Here is a 27649-nt window from a genome sequence, read left to right as displayed (position 1 = left end):
CATTCCTGTCAACACTTACTCTAAGGGAATACCCAAACCCAAAGATTTCAGCATAAGCACAGGAGAATATTTCAAATGTAAAACAACAAAATATTTAGAGCTGTTATCTTCCTGGGGAGCAAAAAGATTCTGAACTTACGGGGGGAACATAAGAAACTACAAGTGGAAACGTGTTTAGATTGAACACCAGCAAGAATTTCTAACCCTGACAGTGTTACAGACTTGGGAACCGAATATGGAGGGGGAGTGGAGGATCTTTGCTGAAGGTTATGTCTATGCTCAATGCTTTAGGTTCAGCTCTGTCCATCAAAGTGGAATATGACCTTGCACATCTTCCCAATTTCTCTCATAACCTAAGATTTTATTCTCTTCGCTTCACAGGAAACTGTGGCTGGGGAACCACAGGGAGGGATCCTTTCATGTTTTGGAGATGAAGGCAAAGCATGAAGAAATGAGTTCTCAAGAAGAGGCAGACAATGAGATGGGCTTGGAAGGAGCCACTGAGCAGCTGAGACAGCAGGAGGCCCATTTTAAAGAATTATGAGAAGGAAGCCTGGTGTGCTGTAGTTTATGGGATGGAAAGAGTAGGACACAACTTAGTGACTAAACAACGACAACAATACACACAGGAAAATAAACTGAGAGGGGCAGAAAGTAAAATGTCAATCTTTCAGGGTTAAGAATTATAGGAACTTTTCTTCTTCTTCCTTTTACTCATATTTATTTTTTCTATGCCGAAGGTTTTATTTTGAAAGTAGTATGGCTTTTTTCATTGGAATAATCTAGTGTGAAATTAGCAATCCCAAAGCATGTTGGGAACGATGGGAATTTTTTGGCCTATTTCAACACTTCCCTGGATAACCTATTAATGTCTACAGTCTTCTCTGTCTATTGGTGAAAGCCAACTATCGTATAGTTGACCGATGATATTGGTTTCAACTCAAGTGACAAAAACATCTTACCATTTAAGCATTATAATATTTAGCATTAAATGGTGAATACTCTCACCTATACTAAAACTTTGAGAAGGGACTTCCCTGTAGTTCAGATGGTAAAGAATCTGTCTGCAGTGCAGGAGATCCAGGTTTGATCCCTGGGTCGAAAACCAGAATGGCAACCCACTCCAGTATTCTTGCTCGGAGAATCCCATGGACTGAGGAGCCTGGCGGGCTACAGTTCATGGGGTCGCAAAGAGCTGGACATGACTGAGCAAGAAACACATACATACATAGAGTTTTTTAGATTATATACTCTAGTAAAAGGCCATTTGTGAAAGCTGTGATGAAGCCACTTAAGAATCTGCAGCCTTGGGGCAATAACTACCTTCCATAAGGTGATATGAGTCATTAAGCTAATCATAAACTTTCCTAAGTAGACTCCAAGAATCTATATATGATTCAGGCATCATATATACCCACAAATTATACAGAGTGTTTTTTATTCTAAGATCCAATTTCAAGGGTATTATTAGTAAGTACACATCCTAGTTAAACAGTTCATTGACACAGACTAAGTGATATTTTACATAATATATTTCTCAGTATATCAATTATAATACTCTACAGAAAATGTCTGATATGTAAAAGACTAGATATCCTTAAAATTGAAGAGTGTTAATGGCAAGGTTCAAGTTGAAATTTATCTATCAATTAGTGGGAGACTAACACATATTACTTGATATAAGATATACAGATTACTTTTTTTCACATTTTACTACATATTTAAGTGTATTTTTCTTACAACAACACCTAGAGATTTTAGTTAGAAGAATAGTGACCTAAATATACTCAGGTTGGAATGATTGTTTTTACATTTGATGATGGTTATTTATATATTATTTTACCTGATTTACTCTGTTACTGAGCTTTAGATATAAAGTTATGGGTTCTTGACAGCTATCAATTAAAAGTCCTTAGCTTTGTATGATTTTATTATCACAAAATATGATGAAACGCAATTGTAAATTTTTTTAACATAGAAATATAATTATTGGAAAGAACTAATGACCTCCAGCAAACTTTTAAGCAAATGAGACATTAAACTTCCAAAAGGGGTGGTGGTGGTATTCTTCTATTTTTAATAGCCTGCATTAATAAAAAATATCACTACATACTTTGCTATTTATGGACTCCTTAAATCTTGATCTAAATTATAGCAATTAAAAACTTCAGGAAATTTGGGATTTCCCTTTTGGCTCAGTGGTAAAGACTCTTCCCGCCAGTGCAGGAGATGCAGGTTCGATCCCTGGGCTAGGAAGATCCTACGTGCTGCAGAGGGGCTCTCAGTAACAAGAGAAACCCTGAAGTGAGAAACCCTCACTCTGCAACTAAAGCGTAGCCCCTGCTCACCACAACCAGAGAAAAGCCTGCACAGCAACGAAGACCCAGCATAGCCCCAAACAAATAAATATAAATTCAAAAAAAGTCAGGAAATTTGAAAAAGTGTTAGAAACATATATGATTCTGCTACCCAAACACTGCCATTATTCATTTTTAAAAACAATACCTATTATGAAATTTTGGAGATCAAAGAACCCTTGCTGATAACAACACAAAATTCACTAAGTATTTTATTTTCTAGAAATAAGCTTGGTGTTACTTCAATTTCTTGATAATAACCTTATGAGACAAGTAGCCTTGTGTCATTTCACAGAGGAGAACAGGCTTGCCCACGCACATTCATCACAAGAGCAGGTGAAAGGCTTTGACTGGGGTCTATCTTAAACCAGCTGAGTCCCCAATTTTACCAACTGGGGAAAAAAGTCATAGAGAAGTTAGTGAGTTGCTTATGTTGCTAGCGCTAGTTGTGACGTAGCTAGCCTTGATTATGATTTTTCTAACCCTCTGGATCATTCTTATTAACAGTCACTGTTGACTTTAAACTGGCTTTGCTCAGTCTCTCAGTCGTGTCTGACGCTGCGACCCCGTGGAGTGCAGCCTACCAGGCTCCTCTGTCCATTGGGTTCTCCAGGCAAGAATACTGGAGTGGGTTGCCATTTTCTGCTCCAAACCTGCTTCGTGCCCCAGGTTAAATCAGTTTTATCGCATTCTAGAAGGAATGATGCTAAAGCAGAAACTCCAGTACTTTGGCCACCTCATGCAAAGAGCTGACTCATTGGAAAAGACTCTGATCTTTTCCAATGAGATCTGGAAGGGATTGGGGGGATTGGGGGCAAGAGGAGAAGGGGACGACAGAGGATGAGATGGCTGGATGGCATCACAGACTCGATGGACGTGAGTCTGAGTGAACTCTGGGAGTTGGTGATGGACAGGGAGGCCTGGCGTGCTGCGATTCACGGGGTTGCAAAGAGTCGGACACGACTGAGCGACTGACCTGATCTGATCTGATCTGATCCCTAGTCTGCCCATACCAGTAGCTCTCAACTTTCCCTGAGAAAATACTGGGGTTTTAAAAAGTATACTGCCTGGGTCCAGATTTTTGGATTCAATTGATCAGAGGTGCAGCATGGGATAAAATCTTTCCAGGAGATTCTACTGTGTAACTAGAGTTGAGAAGCACTGGTCTATACTAAGAATATCAGGTTATCAACTACTTTATATTCCAAAATTCTTTAGATTTTTTTCACCTTCTAGTATTTCTGGGATCATGTGGTTAAAGTGTTTTCATGATTTGTATGCCTAAAAGGAACTCATAAACATAAATATGCCATTCAGTTAAATCTCTGGACAAATGCCATGTTTAAAAGAAGAGTAAATAAAGCATCAGGTTGAATTGGAATATTGAATTTCAAGCACTAATCATGTACCTAATTATACTAAATGTAATTTAACCCATGATATAGCTTTCCTCTTCTAGTGCTTATGTCAATTAAGGAAATGTGGTCCCACTTAAGTATGTCACTTGGGCAATTTGTAATTTGAAGCAAAGATACTCTCTGGGTCTATGGATTTATAAGAAACAGACCAATATGGACAAAGTTATATTCTCTAGCATTGCTTTCAGATTACTTGAGTGAACCACAGACTTTGTATCTGTACTTGTGTTAGATTTAGAATGAAGAACCAGAACTAATCCCTGCCATTAAAACTTTCTGAGGACTGAGAAACCTGTTCAGCAGCAAGCTGTGCTTACCTGTGCAAAGGGAGTCACAATCAGGTCATCTCCATGTCTGAAAAAGAAACCAAATCCCATGTTAGATGACACTGGTCACTCTAGGACCACTTTCAAGCCATATTAAATAATACGTTTCATATTCATAAATCCCCAAGGAGAATTACAGCAATTACATCCTTATTCTTTAACACATGTTCTTCTCAGTCACAAGGGTGAAGATGTGTCTTCTGGGATGTTAACCACTGACCAGTTCCCTAGGTAAAAAGAGGGGCTTCTTGATTATCAACCAAGGTCACTGACAGTTATTAAGCACACAGGATATACAACAGTAGAAACGGAGTTCCAGCAACAGGACCTGAGTTTACTCTTGGCTGCTTATTATAGGTATTATTGAGGGGCACCTAGGAAGGAGCTAGCAATGGCAGTGACTCCGGTGAGAGGTCCCTGGACCATCTAACACTGGAAGGTCCTGAGCATCACTGTGTGTGAGCCTTGGATGGGCTTGGAACTGTAGATGACACGGGGCTGCATCAGATGCTAATAAAAACCCAGTGGAACTTTTCAACTGACTCAGGTCCCAGCCGCCGTGGTTACTGGGGAATGTTACTCTGTGTGTACTGTTGCTATAGCAACCTGAGTGACACAGTGCCAGGATGCAAGGGCAAGCTGTCAGCATGACGTCTCTTGGAGGGACAAGGAGAGGCAAGGAAAGTTGCGCCAACAGTCTACTTGGAAGAAAGTGAGAAACCCAGGCCCAGAGTTCTTTCGTGGTATTTCTTAGCATGAACAGTTTGTGAGAAGGATTTCCAAAATCTCCACGGGGTATATCTTGATGTAGGTAGCTGGAGCCCTTTAATCAAAAGGGAATGGAATTATTCTACACAGAAAGCTTCAGGACATGACCCTGAGAACACTGCAGCTGAACAGTTCGCTCACTCATGAACAATTCTGGAAAGGGCTTGAGTGACCTAAAACAACACTCAGGAAATATGCTTCAGCACTAGCGGCATATGGATGACGTTAGTAAACGGATCGTTAACAATAATTAGACCAGTTGTTTTGGTCATCATCGAGTTACACAGAGATCTTCAAATTCAAAGTGTGGGAAAAATAAAGGGATAGTACACGCTTTTAAGGAAATATGTGTTATTTTGCACCCTCTTCATTTCACAATTATGTTTTTGAGGGGCATCTGCGCTTTGGAGAGATTATGGAGACAGCCAAAATTTAACTCATACAAAATCTAGATACTTTTCAAAGATACAATCTTTGCTTCCACTTTATTCAATATAATTGCCTGATTACCAAGTTTATTTCCTAAGAACTTAGCCACCTTGACAAAGGCACAGCATCATTCAAATATTAATCCCCGGAAATGTCTTTTCATTTTTCACATGAATTACACTGGATTTTAATTACTCTAAACTGAAAAGCATGTGAGGATATATAAAAACACTTAATTCTATCTTCGGTTATATTTTACTCCCAAGCACTGAAAATAATTTATTTAGAATATACAATATTTAGGGTAATTTATCAATCTTGCTTCCCTTTCTCTGTCAAAGCATAAAAGAAGTTATAGTTTTAGTGATGGAGGTATTTCACTCTTTTGACTTAACTTGACCAGAAATTGTTTTTGCCAAATATCTCAAGACTGTCTCATTTTAGTCAGAGTAGATTTCTAGCATTTCAGTGGCAAATGTCCTTAATAAATAGCTAATCTTTCCTTTTCAAAATTATGTAAGGTTTAAATTATCTCTGAATATATAATGAATGTATAATTTTTTAAAATGTCTTTGTCTAAGTGTCGGTCACTTGCTCTGGTTAACATGAGCTGAACCAGTCACCCGCCTGGTCCCTGGGGCTGGGGCAGCCTCTCCCCTTCCTCAAAGACAAAGCCTGCTGAGTTCTGAGCCAGCGCTACTGGAGGCAGGGGAATGTGAGGCTCCACAGGGCACTATTGAATATTCTGTTTTTCCAGGGAGAAACGACCACAGTCAAGAACTACTCCCTATGACTTTGGCCATCCTTCTGCTACTTTTGCAGTATTTACTACAGCATTTTATTTTCTCCCCTCATTCTTTCTATAATAAGAAGCCAGCCAAATTGACAAGAAACCGAAAGAGAGAAATCAAAAAGCAAACCCTCACAGAGACTTCACTGGGATCCATCAACTATTCAAGTACTTAAATGAGGAAAAGCTTCTTGCCTTCTTAACAAATCAAGTTCAGCTGACAGCAGCACCTGAAAATAGAGCTTTGTAAACTAGTTCAAGATTGTGTGTGAAACGCACGTGCCAATGACCTTTCCACACTTTATTATAACCAACCCAGAAGGAAAAGGAGATGCAGTTAATTAGAAGAAAGTTTATACTTTATTGAGTGAAGACTTCTAATCCGACAAAGCTACAAAGGATTAGTGGCCACAAAGTACCTGCTGCTTCTGAGTATCATGCATTGCAAATTTCAGGATGACACGTGGCTGGATGAGCTAGTGCTTTGAAGAGGGGCCACGGGCTGAGGCTTACTTTCTGAATATTGTGTAAACTTTTTGATCTTCCACGCTTCCCTGTCTCTGGCTATAAAATCAGAAAGTCGTTCTCCTCTGGAGTTTGTCAATAGGATTAGGGAATTGATAAACGTGCAGACAACGGTATTTTGAAACCCTAGAGTCTTTCTCCATTTAGACTTGAAACTATCACCTATGCATTGTCACCCTTGATCCCCCTCTTTTAGAAACGAATTAGAGAACAAGTATGTTCTTATTTTTAATGTGTACATTAAAATGTTTCTGGGAGCCCCAAATTAAACAGTGCATAAAGATACTTCTGGGAGCCCTGTTTGGCAACACCCAAGAACTAGCCACAGGAGAACTTTCTATTCACCACTCTTTATTCCCATGTTCACAGAAGTACAGACACAGAAAACAAACAAACACATAATACAATATACCTGATCTTTTAAAAAGCTATTATATGCATATACCAAATATAAGACTCATATCGACTATAGAAACTTTGGAAAATACAGAAAAACCTTGAGTCACCCAAAGATAACTGTTGATAACACTTTCCTTCTGGATATGTGAGCACATGTATGTTACACAGGATTTTTACAGACATATGATTTCTTACATACTTAGAATCCCATTCTAATTCCACTTTATATCTTGTTTGTAACACTAAACCTGTTGAATCATGAAAAATTTTACATGCCTTTATACTTTTTTTTTCATTTAGCAAAGTGTTTTATTCAAAAGCTTCTCGGCACCATCTAGCTGTCAGAAAGAATGGATGATATTCCCCTTTGTGTGCCCACCCAACTCCCAATTCCAGAGGCAGAAGTTGAACCATTTGGCCAGAGCTCCTTCTAATGATTATAATTCAGATCATCATCAGGTTTTGGTTGTTCTTTCGTTTGCTTTCTCTAACCCTCTACTTAACCATGACTCAAGAAGGGTGCCCTAATATTTGAGCTCTCAAAACTGCATGCTGCCTGACAGGATCACTGTCCCTCCTAGGCGGCAGTCAATGAATTCAGTTTTTTTCAAGGTAATTCTACGTGCCTCCAATAGCCAGGAATGGGAGGTTGATCAAAACTGACATGATTGCGTCCAATTGTTTTGAACCATGCGAAATGCCTTTATGCTTTTAAATGGGGCTTCCCCGATGGCTAGGAGACATGGGTTCGAGCCCTGAGTCAGGAAGATCCCTGGAGGAGGAAATGACAACACACTCCAGTATTCTTGCCTGAAAAATCCCATGGACAGGGTACCCTGGCGGACTACGGTCTAAGAAGGTCACAAGGAGTCAGGCACAACTGAGTGACTAAGCACACATACTTTTTAAATGGGCTTTCCAGGTGGCTCAGTGGTAAAGAATCTGACTCCCAATACGGGAGATGCAGGAGATCCCCTGGAAAAGGAAATGGCAACCCATTCCAGCATACTTGCCTGGAAAATCCCATGGACAGAGGAGCCTGGTGGGCTACAATCCATGGGGTCACAATGAGTTGGACACAACTGAGCACGCAGGCATACTTTTAAATAATTTCTGATGAGTGTAGCCTATGTTTAGTAATCTCTAAACTTTTCAAGCAGATGTATATCTAAATGAATTGAAATGTAACTGCTAATTCTATTTTAAAATAAAACAGATTCTAATAATGCTGAGCGCCAAAGAATTGATGCTTTTGAACTGTGGTTTTGGAGAAGACTCTTGAGAGTCCCTTGGACTGCAAGGAGATCCAACCAGTCCATCCTAAAGGAAATCAGTCCTGGGTGTTCACTGGAAGGACTGATGCTAAAGCTGAAACTCCAATACTTTGGCCACCTCATGCGAAGAGTTGACTCATTGGAAAAGACTGATGCTGGGAGGGATTGAGGGCAGGAGGAGAAGGGGACAACAGAGGATGAGATGGCTGGATGGCATCACCGACTCGATGGACATGAGTCTGAGTGAACTCCGAGAGTTAGTGATGGACAGGGAGGCCTGGCGTGCTGTGATTCACGGGGTCCCAAAGAGTCAGACATGACTGAGCGACTGAACTGAACTGAATAATTGTATAAATTACTCAAATGTATTTTAGTTTGTTCATTCCTTTAAAAACAACCTAGTTAAAAAAAAATGCTTATTTTGATAAAATGTTCATAAGACAAAGCCAAATATTAAAACGCTAGTTGAGAAATAGCGTTCATTGTGTACTAATTAAAGGCGATGCTGAATATGTCACGTGGCTACCCTTTTTAAAAAACAGAAGTATCGCTGATTTATGTTAGATCAGTTTTAGGTGTACAGCACAGTGTGTTGCTTCCCTTTTTTAATTAAAATCATGAAACTATGGTTTCAGACAATAAAAATATTCTGGAAACTTGGCAACTAAGACATTTTGTGAAACCAAATCATATTTTCCCATAGGTATCATTTTTTAATGATTTGCTTTTCCAAAAAAATAATGTTGCTCTCTGAGAAAATATGAACGCCTCATTTAAGAATATAACAAATCTTTTAAAGTTACTTATGAAGGAGGCATTATGAATTCCATAAATTCCTAGTAGATACAATACTACTGAAACAATAAAAACAAAGAAAATCTCTTCTTCACTGTCTATCAGATTCACCTGAAAATATGGTTTCTCTGCTTTGCTTGGCCTTTTAGTTTAGCACTAGTTTCACTGTTAGTAAGAAGAAAAAAAAAGACTAGTACTTCCACTATGGGACCCCAGGGACTGAAGTTCCTATAACATGAAGCCGAGATCAGCCACACCTGAAAGTAACCTTCTTTGTTGCTACTGGCCACTTGGAATTAAGGTGACCCATTTAACACAAAAGCGTGGTCAAAATCACAACTACCGAGACTTGAATTTTGGCAGGAATGTCCAGGAACGTTTGAGTGAGGACTAAAAGTAACGTAAGTTACTACAAGATCAAAATTAAAGCAATTCAGTACTCTGTGCAGCAGCATGATTCAGTCTGAATTTCTTCAGTATCAAATTCCAAGCCATTTGTGCATGTCTGTATGCACAGTTTCGGTGGTTTTTCTATAATCCTGACCATAGTTATCAGTCATCAAGCTGAAATGTTAACCCTCACTTGAAAATCAACTTTGCATTTAAAATCCAGACTAGAACCAAAAAGGAAAAACTCCAAATGGAGAAACGGACTTATAGCCCTTTCCTCAATTTTAACAGACAAATGAGCTAATACCTATTCTATGAAAACAGGTGTGTGAGAACATCCACGTTCTTAACTTTATGAGGAAACAGCTTATGTACTTTTAACCCTTTCTTTTGGCCTAGAATTGTAATTTCCTAATAGACTTGAATAGTAACTTAAACTAACCTCCTTTCCACTGATGCTCAGCAAAATCACTCAATGTTTGTTGACTTCAGCACTGGGGGCCCTTTTAATATGTTCCTATTATTTTTTATTTCTTAAATGGGCTTTCAGTACAATTACTTTGAAAAATCAGAGTACAAATATCCAAAAAGCTGATAAATAATAGTAGTAATAATTTCAAACAATTATAATTATTATAAAAGAATGTGTGTGCTCAGTCCCTCAGTTGTGTCTGACTCCACAACCCCATGGGATTGTAGCCCGCCTGGCTCCTCTGTCCACAGGATTTCCGAGGCAAGAGTACTGGAGTGGGTTGCCATTTCCTTCTCCAGGGGATCTTCCTGACCCAGGGATCGAACGGGCATCTCCTGCATCTCCTGCATTGGCAGGAAGATTCTTTACCACTGAGCCACCTGGGAATCCCCTATAAAATAATAACAGTAATTAATATTTATCAAACTATTACTATGCACCAGGCACTATGCAAAAGAACATTACACTGATTATCCTGTATTAGGTATGTTTTTTTTGTGTGTGTGGATTAGGAACGGGAGGCCTAAGAAGGACAAAAAAATCAAATGCCCATGGCATGATGGAGCCAGCATTCAAACACAGGCAGTATGACTCTTGATGGGTCTGTGCTTAAACACTGTGCAATTTGGCATCAGTAGTGGCATTTATCAATGCCAAAAGCACATTCCAAACAATCCCTAATCTCTAGCACATTTTTCACTTCATGAAGCTGATATATACCATAAAGACAACAAATGGAAGAGTTAATGTAAAAATGCAGAACAAAACAAATCACTAAAAGGACTCACAAAACAGTCTCTACCCATCTACTGATTTTCATGTCCTTCTTCCCTAAACTAAAATAATAAGATGAAATCAAATAATTTTTGGCTTCCTACTGAGGTGATAATTCTGGCTGAGAGTTCAATATCATACGTTCATATTCAGAGTGCAGCTAAATTACATGCATGTCATACAAAACAAATGTCTCAGGAGATGGCATTTATGTGCATATGCATGCATAGGTAAATACCCCCATATAAATCTATTTATGTATACACTGTGTATACATAATGTATACACATTTCCCTAGGATTGAGTGCAATCCTAGGGAAAGTATTTTGATTTTCTGCCTCTGTATTTCAAATAAGGGAGGATAAAAGTATTGTGGAGGAAAAGGTGCATCCTTATCAGTATAAGGAGAATTTACTCTCTTATTTTCTCTGTACCACGCAATGTAAAAACCCTTCAAACACCATCTGCTCTGCAAAATTTCATTTTAAGGTATATTTCCTAAGATTAAAAGCATATAATGTCAATGCAAGGTCATTAATTGTAACAGATGTATGTACCACTCTGGTAGCGGACAGAAAGTATATGAGCAATCTCTGTGCTTTCCTCTTAATTTTGCTGTGAAACTGGAAATGCTGTCCAAAGGAAAATCTTTTAAAAAAATAAATAAGTTATATCATATAACTTTAGAAAGGAAAGTTATATATCAAAGTCAGACATTGAAAGCTATTTAGTCTTCTAAAATTTAAATCATTTGCTCACTGCTTCCTCACATTTTAAGAATGAAGGTCTGGCCTGATATTTGACCAAAAACATTCTTAGAACAAAACCCTTCGTTTTTTGGCCCATGTATGCTCATACCACATGCACTGATAAGAAAGTAAATGAAACTGGAGCTAATGCAACATAAGCAAACATTCTAAGTCTGAAGGGTAATCTCTTCTTTCTTTGTCATAAGACAAAATTTAAGGCTTCATTAGAGAATACACATGATGCCAATAAATGGCCTCAAATGTGTTAGATGACAGCATGAAAGATGATCCACTGTCAAAATTATACAGCAAAAGGTTTTCTAGATGTAAGAAGTTAAAAGCGATTTGCGAACATAGAGACATTCTCTAAGCCTATTTAGTTTGTGTAATAAAAGCCAATACGAGAAAGGGATCCTTCCAGGCACGTGAAGGCACAAATCATTGTCATGTAATGGTGATGCCTGACCTCCATGGAGGGGGAAGGAGGACAGGAAAGGGTTGAGGACACAGCAAGCTTTCTGAAGTGTCCTCATTCCGTTGTAGGAACAGGTTCTTCTTTCCTAGTTTATCTCACTTGACAGGACTGTTAACGTCAGTGGCCCTGCCTGCTCGGTTTTTCTCCAAAATGGGTTCCCAGGGAAAAGATTTATGGGTGGCAAGAACAACAATTTTTTAAAAATCTGCACGAGGTAAAACAATTCTGTAGATTAAAAGAAAGTGAAAGTGAAGTCGCTCAGTCGTGTCTGACTCTTTGGGACCCCATGGACTATAGCCTACCAGGCTTCTCCGTCCACTGGGATTTTCCAGGCAAGAGTACTGGAGTGGGTTGCCATTAAGGAGAGACATGAGAGTAGGATGCTTTCTGTGCAACTACTGTGTACCGATCCTGCTCTACCGACCCATGGAATTTAATTCTGATGCCTCTGCATTAAATGGATGCTCATAGTCCCATCCTAAGGTAAAGAACTGGGTTCAGAGAACTTGAGTAACTCATTGGCAGTCATGCCCTTGGCAAGTGGCAGAATTTAGTGGTTTCCAAAAATGCCAGGCTGTGACCTGGTTCTTGCCCAACAGAATGAATGTTCACTGGCCTTTGTGAAGAAGAGAATAAACATGAACCAAGGAGTGAGTTTTTTTAAAAAAGACACATTAAAAAAAAAAAAGAAGCTAACTGTACTCCTTTGGAAGACTCATTTATTATGAGAATATGTGCCACTCTCTTTATAAAATAAGTCAAGTGAAACGCCTTTGGAAAATAAAATGATTGTGTATATCGATGGGAATTTCCTTGTTAAATAAATAAAGTCATTTATCTGACAAAGTAAGCGCTTAGTAACCCGGTGTCAGTCCCCACATGGCTTCTGAAGTTTTATTGAGTCACGAACTCCCAAGGCATGAAAATGAGCAGTGGAGCTGGATTTAAACCCAGGCTTTAAATACTATTTCACTTTTACTGCACCATGCTGCTTTCTGCATGCACAAATAGATTCAGACTCTTCTGAAGCCCCATAGAAGTCCATATTCTAGATTCTAGAACAGCACGGCCCAACAGGTGTTTGCAGCGGTGGAAATGTTCTCTTTCTGTGCTGTCTAAGTATCTACCAGCCACAGTGGCTACTTACGGCTCAAAATGTGGCTAGGGCAACTGAGGAACTGAAGGCCACTTTTATTGAATTTTAATTAATTTAAATTAAGAGAAATCTGTCACCTGTGGCTAGTGACTTCTCATCTCAACTGGTGCAGCTCTTGAGCAATTTTTACAAAACTTCAGTTACAAATTTTCCAAGGAAGACAATGTTTTATATAACCAAAAAAAAAGTCTACTCTAAGCTTAAGGGCAAAAAAGCACTGATATATTAACATAACAGAAAATTTTGATTATTTGGCAAAGAGCCTAAGTGGAAAGATCTGCCCAAGTGCCCATCAAGATTTTCCACCCCGGAAAAGGAAATAAAGATTTTAGTTCAACTGCTTTAATTTTTCTGTTCTCACCTAGAGACTACTGTACCTGCCAGCAAATGCCAAATGAGTGGTTCAGCCACAGCTGTTGGTCGATATCACTATGTTCAAGGTCAAGATACCTGGATTCCAACTCACGTTGTGCATGTGTGTGTGTGTGCATGTGTGTGTGTGCATGCTGAAAAGACACACTTTTGAGCAGAATTTTGTGATTTCTAAAAGTGAGCTAATAATACTTTCTCATTTCCTTACATGATTGTTTTGAGGATCAAGTATTGAACTTCACGGGAGAAGGCTATGGCAACTATAAAAATTATACAGATGCTGCTGCTGCTAAGTTACTTCAGTCGTGTCCGACTCTGTGCGACCCCATAGACGGCAGCCCACTAGGCTCCCCCATCCCTGGGATTCTCCATGCAAGAACACTGGAGTGGGCTGCCATTTCCTTCTCCAATGCATGAAAGTGAAAAGTGAAAGTGAAGTCGCTCAGTCGTGTACGACTCTTTGTGACCCCACGGACTGCAACCTACCAGGCTCCGTCCATTGGATTTTCCAGGCAAGAGGACTGGAGTGGGTTGCCATTGCCTTCTCCATACAGATGCCAGGCAAGTGTAAGAATAAATTCTTATATACAGTTCAGTTCAGTCTTTGAGTCGTGTCTGACTCTTTGCGACCGCATGGACTGCAGCACGCCAGGCTTCCCTATCCATCACCAACTCCTGGAGTTTACTCAAACTCATGTCTGTTGAGTCAGTGATGCCATCAACCATCTCATCCTCTGTTGTCCCCCTCTCCTCTTGCCTTCAATCTTTCCCAGCATCAGGGTCTTTTCAAATGAGTCAGCTCTTCGCATCAGGTAGCCAAAGTATTGGAGTTTCAGCTTCAACATCAGTCCTTCCAATGAATATTCAGGACTGATTTCCTTTAGGATGGACTGGTTGGATCTCCTTGCAGTTCAAGGGACTCTCAAGAGTCTTTTTCAAAACCACAGTTCAAAAGCATCAATTCTTTGGCGCTCAGCTTTCTTTATAGTTCAACTCTCACATCCCATACATGACCACTGGAAAAACCATAGCCTTAACTAGACGGACATATACATCACTTCCCAAAGAGTCTACTGACAGTAAAATCACAAAGGGTGAAACGTGGTAAACCTTGTAAAAATCCTGAACTTAAACTGATAACTCTGAGGTTTGTTTGTGAACCTTTATGGCATACTTTCACCACTCTTAGAGTGCTCCTGTGTCTGGAGAGCCGGGTTATAGGCAAGCTGTCTGTCTGGGAAACATCAGGTTCCTTTCCTAGAGAAATACTACAGATGGGCTGCCTGTGTACTAAGTTGCTCAGTCATGTCTGACTCTTTATGACCCCCATGGATTGTAGTCCTCCAGGCTCCTCTGTCTACAGGATTCTCTAGGCAAGAATACTGGAGTGGGTTGCCATGTCCTCCTCCAGGGCATCTTCCTGACCCAGTGATCAAACTCATGTCTCTTATGTCTCCTGGGTTGGGAGGCGGGTACTTTACCACTAGTACCACCTGATGAGCTACCTTCAAACAAATGTAAGGCAAACAAACAAAAAACAGTGAAACATGTAGGAAATTTTACCTACTCTCTATAGTAGGTGGGAAAAAATGAATGGGGACTCAATATACTGAAGATAAATATGAACATAAAAAGACATAAAACAAAAGTATGTTGTTAACATGCAGAATTAACTCTGATTAGTTGCAAAAAGTTCTTTTCCCAACTGCCTTCTTTTTTTTTTAGTTTCTGTAAAAATAAACTCATAATTGAAAATAATAATGACTGAATGAAGGTTTTACCAAAAAAAATCACCACAGAGACCTTTAGATAACACATAAACCATAATGCTTGTTTTCTGATTTTTCTGGCAAAAACCAAAAATGAAACAAAGGAGCAAAAAAAATAAGCAGCCAAACAAAATGGCCCTGATGCACAGAACAAATTCAGTCTGAAATTCTCTAAGTCCCAAAGGAAAAATCAATGTTGAGACACAGAAACATGAGATCTGTATGCAGCCCTGTTCTCCCTGGAAAGAAAACTGGGAGCCCAGAGGACTTGGCCTTGGGACCATTGATAACATTTTTTGGCACGCGATGTCAGGCACTGAACTGCTTAAATGATCTCTTGTCACGGTGCAGACTCCAACATTGGCAGATATGCCAGCAGATGGCCTTTTTGTTCTGCTTTTAACTTCTCTACTTGCATGGACAGTTTGTAGGAGTTAAGGTCCCACATACGTCTAGAGGTTGACTATCCAGAGCATGTGTGCTTAGTCACTCTTCCATGTCCGACTCTTTGCAACCCCATGGACTGTAGTCTGCCAGGCTCCTCTGTTCATGGGATTTTCCAGGCAAGAATATGGAATGGGTTGCCTTTTTCTCTGCCAGGGAATCTTCCTGACCCAGAGATCAAACCCCTGTTTCCTGTGTTTCCTGCATTGATTTGTCAGCGGGTAGATTTTTTTTTTACCACTGAGCCATGTCAATGACAAGTAAGTTTTATTTATCTAAGATTAAGAAAACCCTGAAGTCTTAAGACAATGAATGGAAAGCTGACACAAAAGTCTGAGAGAAATCTCAACAGGCAGATGGAATAAATCGGGGTATTTCTTCAGTGAATCTATACCTCAAGCATGCCACAAAGTGCTATGAATCTGATAACAAAACCCAGTGTTCAATAGTCCTGATTTTTTTTTTCTGAAGAAAAAACACAGATCTGGTTGAAGGCTCTTTATTTCCTATTTGTAATAGCATATTTTAAAATTTTCATCTTACAGGGATTTAGTGAGCATGACTTAATCCCTAGTGTATTTTATCTCATGAAGCACATCATATAAATGTTCCAATAGTGTGATTATATTTCCTTATATGGTGCATAAAACTGTACAGATGACATTGAGATCAACTCACTAAGGATCTAAGACTGACAAACACAATCAATATTTAAAAGAAATGATGTGTAAATGGAAAGAGGAATTTATACAGGAATCTCAATAATGACTGGGTAAGTCTGCTTTTCTGTCTGGGTAAGAATCTAGATTTTTTTTTCATGACAAGAATGTATGATCCAAACAAAATTCTTTGACTTGTTGTCATGGATCTATGGTATCTTCAAGCAATACCCAGATATGGAATAGGTACGGTCAGTATTTGCTGAATGAGTAAAAGCATGAAACTCTCATTCAAAAATGCAGCCAATTGTTAATAATACCTTTATTTAGAATGTGGTAAAAGACACAGATTGGTTACCTCCGTTAGAAATCAAATTTATTCTTTCCCCGATCTATCCACTTCATTCCCACAACTCACTGTCAAGATTTAAAGTTCAGGAAATTGTAATTTTATAATGCTAGAGAGTGGTTTTGATTTTAGTTTTCTTTAGCTTGAATCAAGATGGCTAGGAGAAATATCAATAACCTCAGATATGCAGATGACACCACCCTTATGGCAGAAAGTGAAGAAGAACTGAAGAGCCTCTTGATGAAATTGAAAGAGGAGAGTGAAAAAGTTAGCTTAATGCTCAAAATTCAGAAAACAAAGATCATGGCATCTGGTCCCATCACTTCATGGTAAATAGATGGAGAAACAGTGGAAATAGCGGCTGGCTTTATTTTCTAGGCTCCAAAATCACTGCAGATGGTGACTGCAGCCATGAAAGTAAAAGACGCTTACTCCTTGGAAGGAAAGTTATGACCAACCTAGACAGCATATTCAAAAGCAGAGACATTACTTTGCCAACAAAGGTCAGTCTAGTCAAGGCTATGGTTTTTCCAGTGGTCATATACGGATGTGAGAGTTGGACTATAAAGAAAGCTGAGTGCAGAAGAATTGATGCTTTTGAACTGTGGTGTTAGAGAAGATTCTTGAGAGTCCCTTGGACTGCAAGGAGATCCAACCAGTCCATCCTAAAGGAAATCAGTCCTGAATGTTCATTGGAAGGACTGATGTTGAAGCTGAAACTCCAATATTTTGGCCACCTGATGCGAAGAGCTGACTCATTTGAAAAGACCCTGATGCTGGGAAAGATTGAAGGTGGAGAGGAGAAAGGGACAACAGAGAATGAGATGGTTGGATGCCATCACTCTATGGACATGAGTTTGAGTAAACTCTGGGAATTGGTGACGGACAGGGAGGCCTGGCATGCTGCAATCCGTGGGGTCACAAAGAGTCGGACACAACTGAGAGACTGAACTGACTGACTGAGTATATAGAGCAAAGAGTGTTGGGATAAAAAAGCAAGCGGGAGGCCCTGGGCCCAGTATCTATAACTGATAGAACTCGATCCTCTTGTGTAATGGCCATTTGTCCCTCACAAGAAATAAGAAGACTTCATAATTTTCAACTTGGTTCATTCATTTAGGACCATATTGTACTGAGAGCACTGTGTAGGTTACTGTCACTTTTTCATTGAAGACGGTTTTCAAATTTTCCTAATTTTAGTTGAGTCATTAATTTAATTCACACTTTGCTCTTAGAGGTTATGTTCTTTGTATTCACTGAAAAATAAGCCAGCTCTTCCTTGACCAAGGTTGATTTGAGTTTGCTCCCTAGCAGGAATTTGAGCTCATAAAATTGTACAGTGATCACTTTTCTTATTAAGCTACCATTCTCTCCACATTTTTTAAAAAGTAGATATTACCTTTTGTAAAGTATCAATATTAAGTCTGAGGTCAAAGCTAACTGCATAGTCAATCATTTACAAGTTTCAATAGTTTATCTTCACACTGCCTTTTTCTCTAAGGTTACGGGAGTTGAGGAAAGCTCGGGTGCCTTTTTTTTTTTTCCCACAATTAAAATTAGAGTTGAAACACTGAGAAGCATCTGAGTATGGAGGAAATTCAAAATATTGTATGCTAAATATTAGGGCAAACTCTCCTAAGGACATAATAGAATTTTAGTAGCCTTAGCATGAAAATAAGGGGTTACTAGTAAGTTTGGTCAATCTCCATTTTTTTCCCCTCTGACTTAAGAACTTTTCATAACTAATATTTATCTCTACATGTTTCCTAAGACCTCAGGATATATCACTTTGGCAGTGATAAGCAAGCAATATTATTAGAACACATAATTAATTTTCTATTTTCAAAGATTGGAGCATAGTGCAAGGATAACTCAAACAAATGTTATAGTAACACATTAAAATGGACTGTTTTTACCCTGTGGCATTAACAAACATGATTATTCAAAACGTCAGAATATTAGAACTTCCTTTTATGATTTTTTTTTTAGTAAGAGATTAGGAATATAAAATGTGTATTCAGCTGCTATTTTTAATTCCTTAATTTAAAAATCGAAAAAGCATATTTAACTAATTTATAAGTATTTTTAGCCATTTATAGATCTCTTGTGTTTTGAGCTAGAAATAAAACAACCCCAGGGACTGGAGAAAGAAGTGGAATTTAAAAAAAAAAAAATAAGAAAGAAGGTAGCAAAACAGTATTCTAGCAGCCAATGTCGTTAGAATATTCTGTCAATAGACTTCTTGAGATTTAAAGGCTGTGTGAGTTTAGGGTCTGTATCAATACCCTAATAACAATAATAATGATAGTAACTTGCCAACCTCCAAGGACTGGTAGAGGAATCCCAGGTTATCTGGCTCACTACCAAAATAATATCACTCTTGGCAAAAAAAACAAAAAAAAAAAACAAAAAACTATTTTGTCTACCTGAGGTAAAGAATAGGATAAATTATCAATTCTAGAGCTCATCCAGAAGTTCACGACTGTGAATCTACTGAATTTTCTCCTTTCTCTTAACAAAATATCTTTTCACACAGAGATTTGATTTAACTCCAATCCTAAGAATATGAATAAATAACTTAAATAAGAGGTTCTTAAACTTTCTCAATTCATGACACTCTTAATATTTCAGTAATTTATATCCTTGGTGGCTCAGTAGTAAAGAATCTGCCTGCAATGCAGGAAACTGCCTGAAATATAGAAGACGCGGGTTTGATCCCTTGGTCAGGAAGATTCCCTGAAGAAGGAAATGGCAACCCCCTGTAGCATTTTTGCCTTGGAAATCCCATGGACAGAGGAGCCTGGCAGGCTACAGTCCATAGGGTCACAAGAGTTGGACAGGGCTTAGTGACTAAAACCACCAAACTACCACCACCACCAATTTTCTACAGCACCCCACCGGCCAAAAGAAATAAGTAACAGTGGAAATTATTAAGAGTTCAGTTCAAAGTATTTAACATGGTTCTGTCTCAACAACTGAGCACCCGTTGGAAGACTATAGAACTTCTCACTTGGGAAGGAGCTTCACACTGCCTCCCTCGCTTCCTGCTTCACACTGATTTTCTGCGATGCTTGCTTCTTATCACAATTATCAACAACCCAGTTTTGCAAAGATATGATGTCACTGAACAAAAATTAATGATCCAAAGTTGAAAATGGAAACGATTTCAAGCTGTTCATTCTGTAGGTGACTGACAGATGTTTCTGTGTTTCCCTTGAAAATTTCAAGTATCTGTCACACCCATGTGAGCTCCCTGTGGTGGCTCAGGATACCTAAGCCACTCTGGCCCTAGAGTAATTACTCTTATACCATCGACTAAGAGGTAAGAACACTTCCTCAGTTGGGAAAACTCAGGAAATGGGCAAGGAGTTACCTGAACACAGCTCCTTTCTATATTTACCTAATGGTAGAGGACTTCTAAGGGGCTTCCCAGGTGGTGCTAATGGTAAAGGACCTCCCGCCAATGCAGGAAACATAAGAGATGTGGGTTCGATCCCTGGGTCAGGAAGATCCCCTGGAGGAGGGCATGGAAACCCACTCCAGTATTCATGCCTAGAGAATCCCATGGACAGAGGAGCCTGGCAGGCTATGGTTCACAGGGTAGCAAACAGCTGGACACAACTGAAGCAACTTAGCACACATGTGCGCAGAGCACTTTCAAATGGCAGATCAAGGTTAGAAAAGACAAAGATGCTCATTAGCGTTAACAAGATCTAAAAATCTAGTTATGTGGAGCTACAAACTTTTCATACAGATCCAGTGAGGACTAGAATCTTTGTAATGCAACATTTCTTTTTATTTTCAGAGATAGCTCAGTAAGACCAATGAAGAATAATGTAACCTGCCTGTAATAAAAATGAATAGATATGTAAGCAATCATTCTTCCTTTTTCAAATTCAGTACTAGAGGCTACATCACCTCTACTCAATAGTCACAGGAAAAGACCAAGAGCAGCTACAACCGAAAACTCACAAAGGCTCAAGAGATGGTGAGGGACTTGCTAACTGCTAACTGGTAAGGATGCTGAACCCGAACTCCAATACTGTGGCCACCTGATATGAAGAACCGACTCACTGAAAAAGACTCTGATGCTGGAAGATTGAAGATGGGAGGAGAAGGGGATGACAGAGCATAAGGCGGTTGGATGGCATCACCAACGCGATGGACATGAATTTGAGTAGGCTCTGGGAGTTGGTGATGGACAGGGAGCCCTGGTATGCTGCAGTCCATGGGATCGCAAAGAGTCAGACTCAACTGAGCGAGTGAACTGAACTGAACTGAAGGAAAGGACAGAAATTTGACATGGGGTTGGGGGATAGTGACTCCTGGCTGGGAGAATGACCACATGGGACACTGCAAAGGCTGTTCAGTGAGATCGTGTATTTCTATATGGTGACAGGGACTAATTAGCTAGACCACCAAGTGTGCCCTAGCTTTTTATGGTACATCGGGTCCACTCACCTCCTCCTCACTGCCCCTCCACACCTCCCCCATATGTATCAGTATGTAAGTACAAGTAAAGGGCTAATTAGATTACCTAGATTCTCTGTATTACTGTTTATTCAACAGAAGATGGGGGACTAGAGGTCCATTATACAGATGAACTGAAAAATGTTCTTTTTTGCATTATTATTGGGGCATAATTGCTTTGCAATGTTGTATTAGCTTCTGCTCTACAATGAAGTGGATTAGCTACCTTTATATATACATCTCCTCCCTCTTGGACCTCGCCTCTCATTGCACCCATCACAGAGCACAGAGCTGGGTTTCCTGTGCTTTATAGCAGGTTCCTACCAGCTATCTATTTGACACATGTACTCCAGTATTCATTGCAGCTCTATTTATACTAGATAGGACATGGAAACAATCTAAATGTCCAATAACAGGTGAACAGATAAAGAAGAAGATGTAGTATATATACACAATGGAATATTAGCCATAAAAAGGAACAAAACTGGGTCATGTCTGTAGAGACACAGATGAAGTGTTTGTCATACAGAGTGAAGTAAGTCAGAGAAAAACAAATGTCATATATTAACACGTATGTGTGGAATCTAGAAAAATGGTACAGATGAACCTATTTCCAGGGCAGGAATAGAGGCACAAACGTAGAGAATAGACCTGTAGACCCCGTATGGGGGTGGGGAAAGGGCAGGACATACTGGGAGATTAGGACTGAAAACTGCTTTGAACTGATATGGTTTGACTGACAGTTTGTATTCAATAAACTCTTAGTTTTATGACTAAATTCTGTTTTTCTTGTCAGTGATAATATTCCTGTTACTTTCCTCAGTGGCTCATATCTGACTATTGGCGAATGCAAATAACACTACAGCATTAGATCAAGAGCAACAGCAGAAGTAAACATTATCCAGAAATTAAGGTAGTTTTAAATGCATTTTGAAGAATTTAAGAGGGAAAAACTACATATCTTTTATGCACTTATCCATGTATTCTGTAATTTTCTCCATGTTTCTTCATGACAGCACATGGGTAACCTTCTGTTATACCACTTATTTTGTAAGTAGTATTTCCTACTTTTATAAAATACTTGTTTATGCTTTATGATAGTTCAAGTTTACTTTTTATGTATTTATTTCTTTAGTGTACTCATGATAATCATTAAGAATTTACCTATGTCTTATGGTTCCAAATAGGAAAAGGAGTACGTCAAGGCTGTATATTGTCACCCTGCTTATTTAACTTATATGCAGAGTACATCATGAGAAACGCTGGGCTGGATGAAGCACAAGCTGGAATCAAGATTGCCAGGTGAAATATCAATAACCTCAGATATGCAGATGACACCACCCTTATGGCAGAAAATGAAGAGGAACTAAAGAGCCTCTTGATGAAAGTGAAAGAGGAGAGTGAAAAAGTTGGCTTAAAACTCAACATTCAGAAAACAAAGATCATGGCATCTGGTCCCATCACTTCATGGGAAATAGATGGGGAAACAGTGGAAACAGTGTCAGACTTTATTCTTTTGGGCTCCAAAATCACTGCAGATGGTGATTGCAGCCATGAAATTAAAAGACGCTTGCTCCTTGGAAGGAAAGTTATGACCAACCTAGACATCATATTCAAAACCAGATACATTACTTTGCCAACAAAGGTCTGTCTAGTCAAGGCTATGGTTTTTCCAGTGGTCATGTATGGATGTGAGAGTTGGACTGTGAAGAAGGCTGAGCGCCGAAGAATTGATGTTTTTTAATTGTGGTGTTGGAGAAGACTCTTGAGAGTCCCTTGGACTGCAAGGAGATCCAACCAGTCCATCCTAAAGGAGATCAGTCCTGGGTGTTCATTGGATGGACTGATGCTGAAGCTGAAACTCCAATACTGTGGCCACCTCATGCGAAGAGCTGACTCATTGGAAAAGACCCTGATGCTGGGAGGGATTGGGGGCAGGAGAAGGGGATGACAAAGGATGAGATGGCTGGATGGCATCACTGACTTGATGCACGTGAGTCTGAGTGAACTCCGGGAGTTGGTGATGGACAGGGAGGCCTGGCGTGTGCAATTCACGGGGTCGCAAAGAGTCGGACACAACAGAGTGACTGAACTGAACTGAACACACCATGGGCTTGTCCCTGGCTTCCATCTAAACCCCAATTGTTTCACCTTTGCTAAAGCTGGAAGATATGACTTTCAACCTGGTTCTTCATCCATCCAATATTACATATTATTATCTATGGGGTTTTCCAGCAATTTTCTTTCTAGTATTCTTATCCTATTCTCTTTCTATATTTTTTAGGTTTGGGGGCCATACCACAAAGCTAGTGGTATCTTAGTCCTTCAACTAGGGATAAACCTGGGCCCTGGCAGTTAAAGTGCTGAATCCAAACCACTGACTGCCAGGAAATTTCCTCTTCTCTTTATAATTGCAGTGTGGCTCTTTTAAAGTCTCCCCCCTATTCTTAAGCTGCCCCATCCTCTTTCCTTTAGTTATCAATGGCTATACTTTCTTTTTTTTACTGAAGTACAGTTGATTTATAATGTTGTACCAATCTCTGCTATATAGCAAAGTGACTCAGTTATAGACATATACTCTTTTTTATACTTCCTACTTGCATGAAAAAGTAGATATCATAAACCATCAATTCTCTAAATATTTCACCCATCCAGCTCCAAATTTATATTTCCTCTTTTCACTTTTTTTCATCATTGTAAAGAATGCAGTACTTGTCTGTATTACTTTTCCAAGGTTAGTTCCTTCACTTGAGCTCATGATCATACTTTCGGTAGCAGCTACAACTCCATATTTAACCCTTGTGTCTCTCAGCTTACCTGTTCTGAATTAAAAAAATAAATTCCCTTGAACTCAATTTTCTCTCAAGCAACTTTAATTCTCTTTTCCCTTTTACTTACTAACCTTTTAAAGAGATGCTTGCACTTGCTGATGTCTCCACTTTCAGTTCAGTCCTCCACTAATTCTATTCTTCCAATTCTACTATCCCACTAAGATGCTTCTTCCAGTGGTCCTCCCAAACTTAGTCACCGCAAACAGTAACTGGTTCTTCGATTTTCTCCTGATCCTCTGCAGTGTTGTTTCTCTGTCCTTTTTCTTTAACTGTTGTCTTGTTCCTCCTACAGCTCCAGCCCCATTGTGTAAAAGTCAAATTCCTTATGCTGTCTACTTTCTACCCTGTCCCTATGTCAACATCATTGTTCATTTACAAGTTTGGGGTCAAAACTTCAGCATTCTGTTTGGTTCTCCTTGCCCACTGGTTGTCTCCCTACACACACACACACATACACACACACACACACACACACACACACACACACACAGCCTCTTGCCTCTGGATTAAACTGTCATCCCACCCCAACTCCCTTGCGCACACACACACACACACACACACACACAGCCTTGCCCACTGGTTGTCTACACACACACACACACACACACACACACACACCCTTGCCTCTGGATTAAACTGTCATCCCACCCCAACTCCCTTGCGCGCACACACACACACACACACACACACCCCTTGCCTCTGGATTAAACTGTCATCCCACCCCAACTCCCTTGACCTGGGCCTCCATCGCATTAAGCCTGTTTTGCTTCTATGAATTTCAGCATGAACTCTTTCCCTGTAATCACTTCACTTTACTCAATCACTCAACAATAGAGCAATCAGAAGCAATAAAAACAAGAATGGGATCACGTGACCCCAGCTAAACACCTCTGTGATTGATTCCAGTCTTTCTCTCTTGCCACGTTTTCCTACCCACACCAATCAAACTGTCACTCTTTAACTGAGCCATGATTATCCTCGCCCCACATTATCCAAATGTTGCCCTCTTGGCCTGGCTCTCCCTGGCTGGCAAACTCTCCTTCTCCTCTCCTTTTCTCTTGTAGTTTTGTAAATGTCTCAAGGATGGTGCTTCTCACATTTTATGATGAAACTCTCAACTGTCAGCCCTCCTGCCCTGCCTCTCCTCCTACCCCATGCAGACTGGAAGCAATGATACACCTAGTTGCTCAGTAAGCATTTTTATTATGTGTGAATAAATGACCATCTTAAATTTCAAACCTAAGAAAACAAGACAAAGATAACAGAAATGGGACCAATGGGAAAAGGAGGTTGTTTTGTAATGAAGAAGAGTGGACACCATCAATACAATGAATTAATGATGAATATGGACTAATTGGGGCCTCCCAGATGGCTCAGTGGTAAAAGAATCTGCCTGCCAATATAGGAGATGCTGGTTTGACCCCTGGGTTGGGAAGATCCTCTGGAGGAGGAAATGGCAACCCTCTGCAGTATTCTTACCTGGAGAATCTCATGGACAGAGAAGCCTGGTGGGCTACAGTCTATGGCATTGAAAAGAGCAGGACACGACTAAGCACGCATGCACTGTGAAGTGTGAAGGAACAGCTGAACAAGGAAGTCTAAATCTCTAGCAGGCAGTGAGGTGTTATAGTTCTGGGGCTCAACTGAGGTTTCAGGGCCAGAGATACTGAGCAGTAAGTCATCTGATGAAAGCTGATAGCTGAACATATACATAAAAAGAATTTTCCAGAGAGTAAAGGGTCTGCCTCTATATGTTGGAGATAATATGTTAAGGGGTGATAAGCAGAATCAGTGAAGAAGAGGGCTCTGAGCAGGAGGGAAGAGAGCACACAACAGTGATGGGAGCTAGATTAAATGCACCTTGTATTTCCTCTGATATCTGGCACCATGACTTCTACTTTATGGGTGACTGACACATATTATTTGAATTGGGATGATTTTCAGAGGTCAATATGAACTAAAGATACATTTCAGAATATTAAGGTAACACAACATATAAGGATATACAGCAAGTAGATGTGGATCTTGGAGTGGGTTTGGAAGAATGTGGAGAGATATAATTATGGAAGAAGTTTCACTGCCAAAAAAGCAGATTAAAAAAGGAAAGTAAATTGGGTAGTTTTTGAAAGATGGAGGAGACAGGTGCACAGAGGTAGGTAATGACATACTTTAACCTGTAGCCTGCAAGGACAACAATTAGGACTTAAAAATGTTTTTTCACTAATTATTTGACATAAAACCTGTCATTTCATAACATTATTAGTTATTTGAGATTAAGAACCCTGTCTTAAAGTTTTCTTCTATCTCCTGTAATTGTCAAACAAAGACAGTTACACAATGGGAATTTTGTAATTCAGAACCTGAATCAAAGTGATTGTACTCTAGTTGCTCATTCCTAGGGAGAAGAGAGTATCATCATTTTATAACTATTAATAAACGGCAACAAAGAGCCATTTCATTTCTAGAATCTCATGTAGACCTATTGGGATAACCTAATGACCTGTTAGAATACCAAGAATAACACTAGACATTCAGGGACCCCATACATTCTTCTAAGATGTACTGCAACCTATCCTGAGCTTTTGAGATGGTGCCATGAGAAGATGCTGTTGTTATTGGACGGATGTATATGCAGAAGAGGAAACTGGACATTAACTCTACACAGAGGCCGAGGGATCTTAAATGACAGCAAAGGTACTAAGTAAGAGTCAGGTCCTATTTAGAAGCCTCCAGAAACTAGAAAACTAAAGAACATTAGAGTAAACAGGAATGGAATGTGCTGAGAAAATGAGCTAATGATGGTATGTGATCTGTAAACCAGCTTATCTGTTTTAATTACTTTCCAAGCTGTACCATGTCTTAAACGATATTCAAGACTGTCCAATGTTTTCTTTACTTGCCTCCAGTGATTAATATTCCAAAAACGGTTTAATTTAGGCAACCCTCCACAAAGATCTCTCAAATGAGCCAGCAAACCAGTGCTAACATCTGTGTGGTACATTAGTGAAGATGCATTCAAAGAGACACACATGCTAATATCATGGGGACTTGCAAACTGAGTTTAAAGCTTTTCAAAATATTCAGAAAGATTCACATGGTTAGGTAGCTAAATCTCAGTCAGGTCCTACACGAATATAAGCTAATGTTTTCAGTGTAAATGCCTCCATTAAAAATTTAATTCTCACTTTCCCCAGACAATGTATTCTCTAGGAAAAATAAATGTCCTACCAAGAGTGAGAGCATATACAAATTCAATCTACTGTTTATCTTCAGTTTATACAATTTTGTCCATCATCCTTTTTAAATTAGAGAATGATGCAGTTGAGCAAACATCATTGGTTCTATCAACTCTAGAGAGAAATTTACTTGGTTTCCTCTAAGAGTTTCTTTGTCCCTTTGCTCAACCTCATACTTACATGTCACTGGCAATGGAGGAGTTCCGGGACATGGACTTTGGTGAGAGGTCATAATCGCTGTCGGAGCGGTACAGGAAGGACTCCCGACGCTGACTGTGGACAAAGTTTGCTTGGAGAATCAGGCCAGATCCCGGGCTGGTCATGGGATCCAAGGGACTCCGCCCTGAAGATGTGCCATTGTCCACATCGAAACTGTCAACAAGGAAGAAAAGGATGACATTGCCGTGAACTGTACGTTGATA

The 27649-nt window shown here is 39.6% G+C and overlaps 1 protein-coding gene across 14 annotated transcripts in view; it reads right to left on the bottom strand.

Annotated features, from left to right (window-relative positions):
* PDE4D (phosphodiesterase 4D) overlaps positions 1 to 27649 on the bottom strand; it is a 1605399-nt gene that overhangs the window by 209050 nt on the left and 1368700 nt on the right. For 13 of the 14 annotated variants that reach the window (XM_059878811.1, XM_059878808.1, XM_003587511.5 and 10 more), the window contains 2 exons: positions 27408 to 27599; positions 4093 to 4129 (listed from right to left, as the gene is read on the bottom strand). In XM_059878811.1, coding sequence (XP_059734794.1) covers positions 4093 to 4129; positions 27408 to 27599 — 229 coding nt within the window. Of the gene's footprint in view, positions 1 to 4092; positions 4130 to 4247; positions 5477 to 27407; positions 27600 to 27649 lie in introns of those variants that run through there. The other variant, XM_059878814.1, reaches the window with a different exon arrangement.

This window comes from Bos taurus, chromosome 20, assembly GCF_002263795.3.
Source record: "Bos taurus isolate L1 Dominette 01449 registration number 42190680 breed Hereford chromosome 20, ARS-UCD2.0, whole genome shotgun sequence".
Classification (NCBI taxonomy): Eukaryota; Metazoa; Chordata; class Mammalia; order Artiodactyla; family Bovidae; genus Bos; species Bos taurus.
Note: the sequence above shows the minus strand (reverse complement) of the source record. Positions and strands in the feature narration are given on the sequence as shown.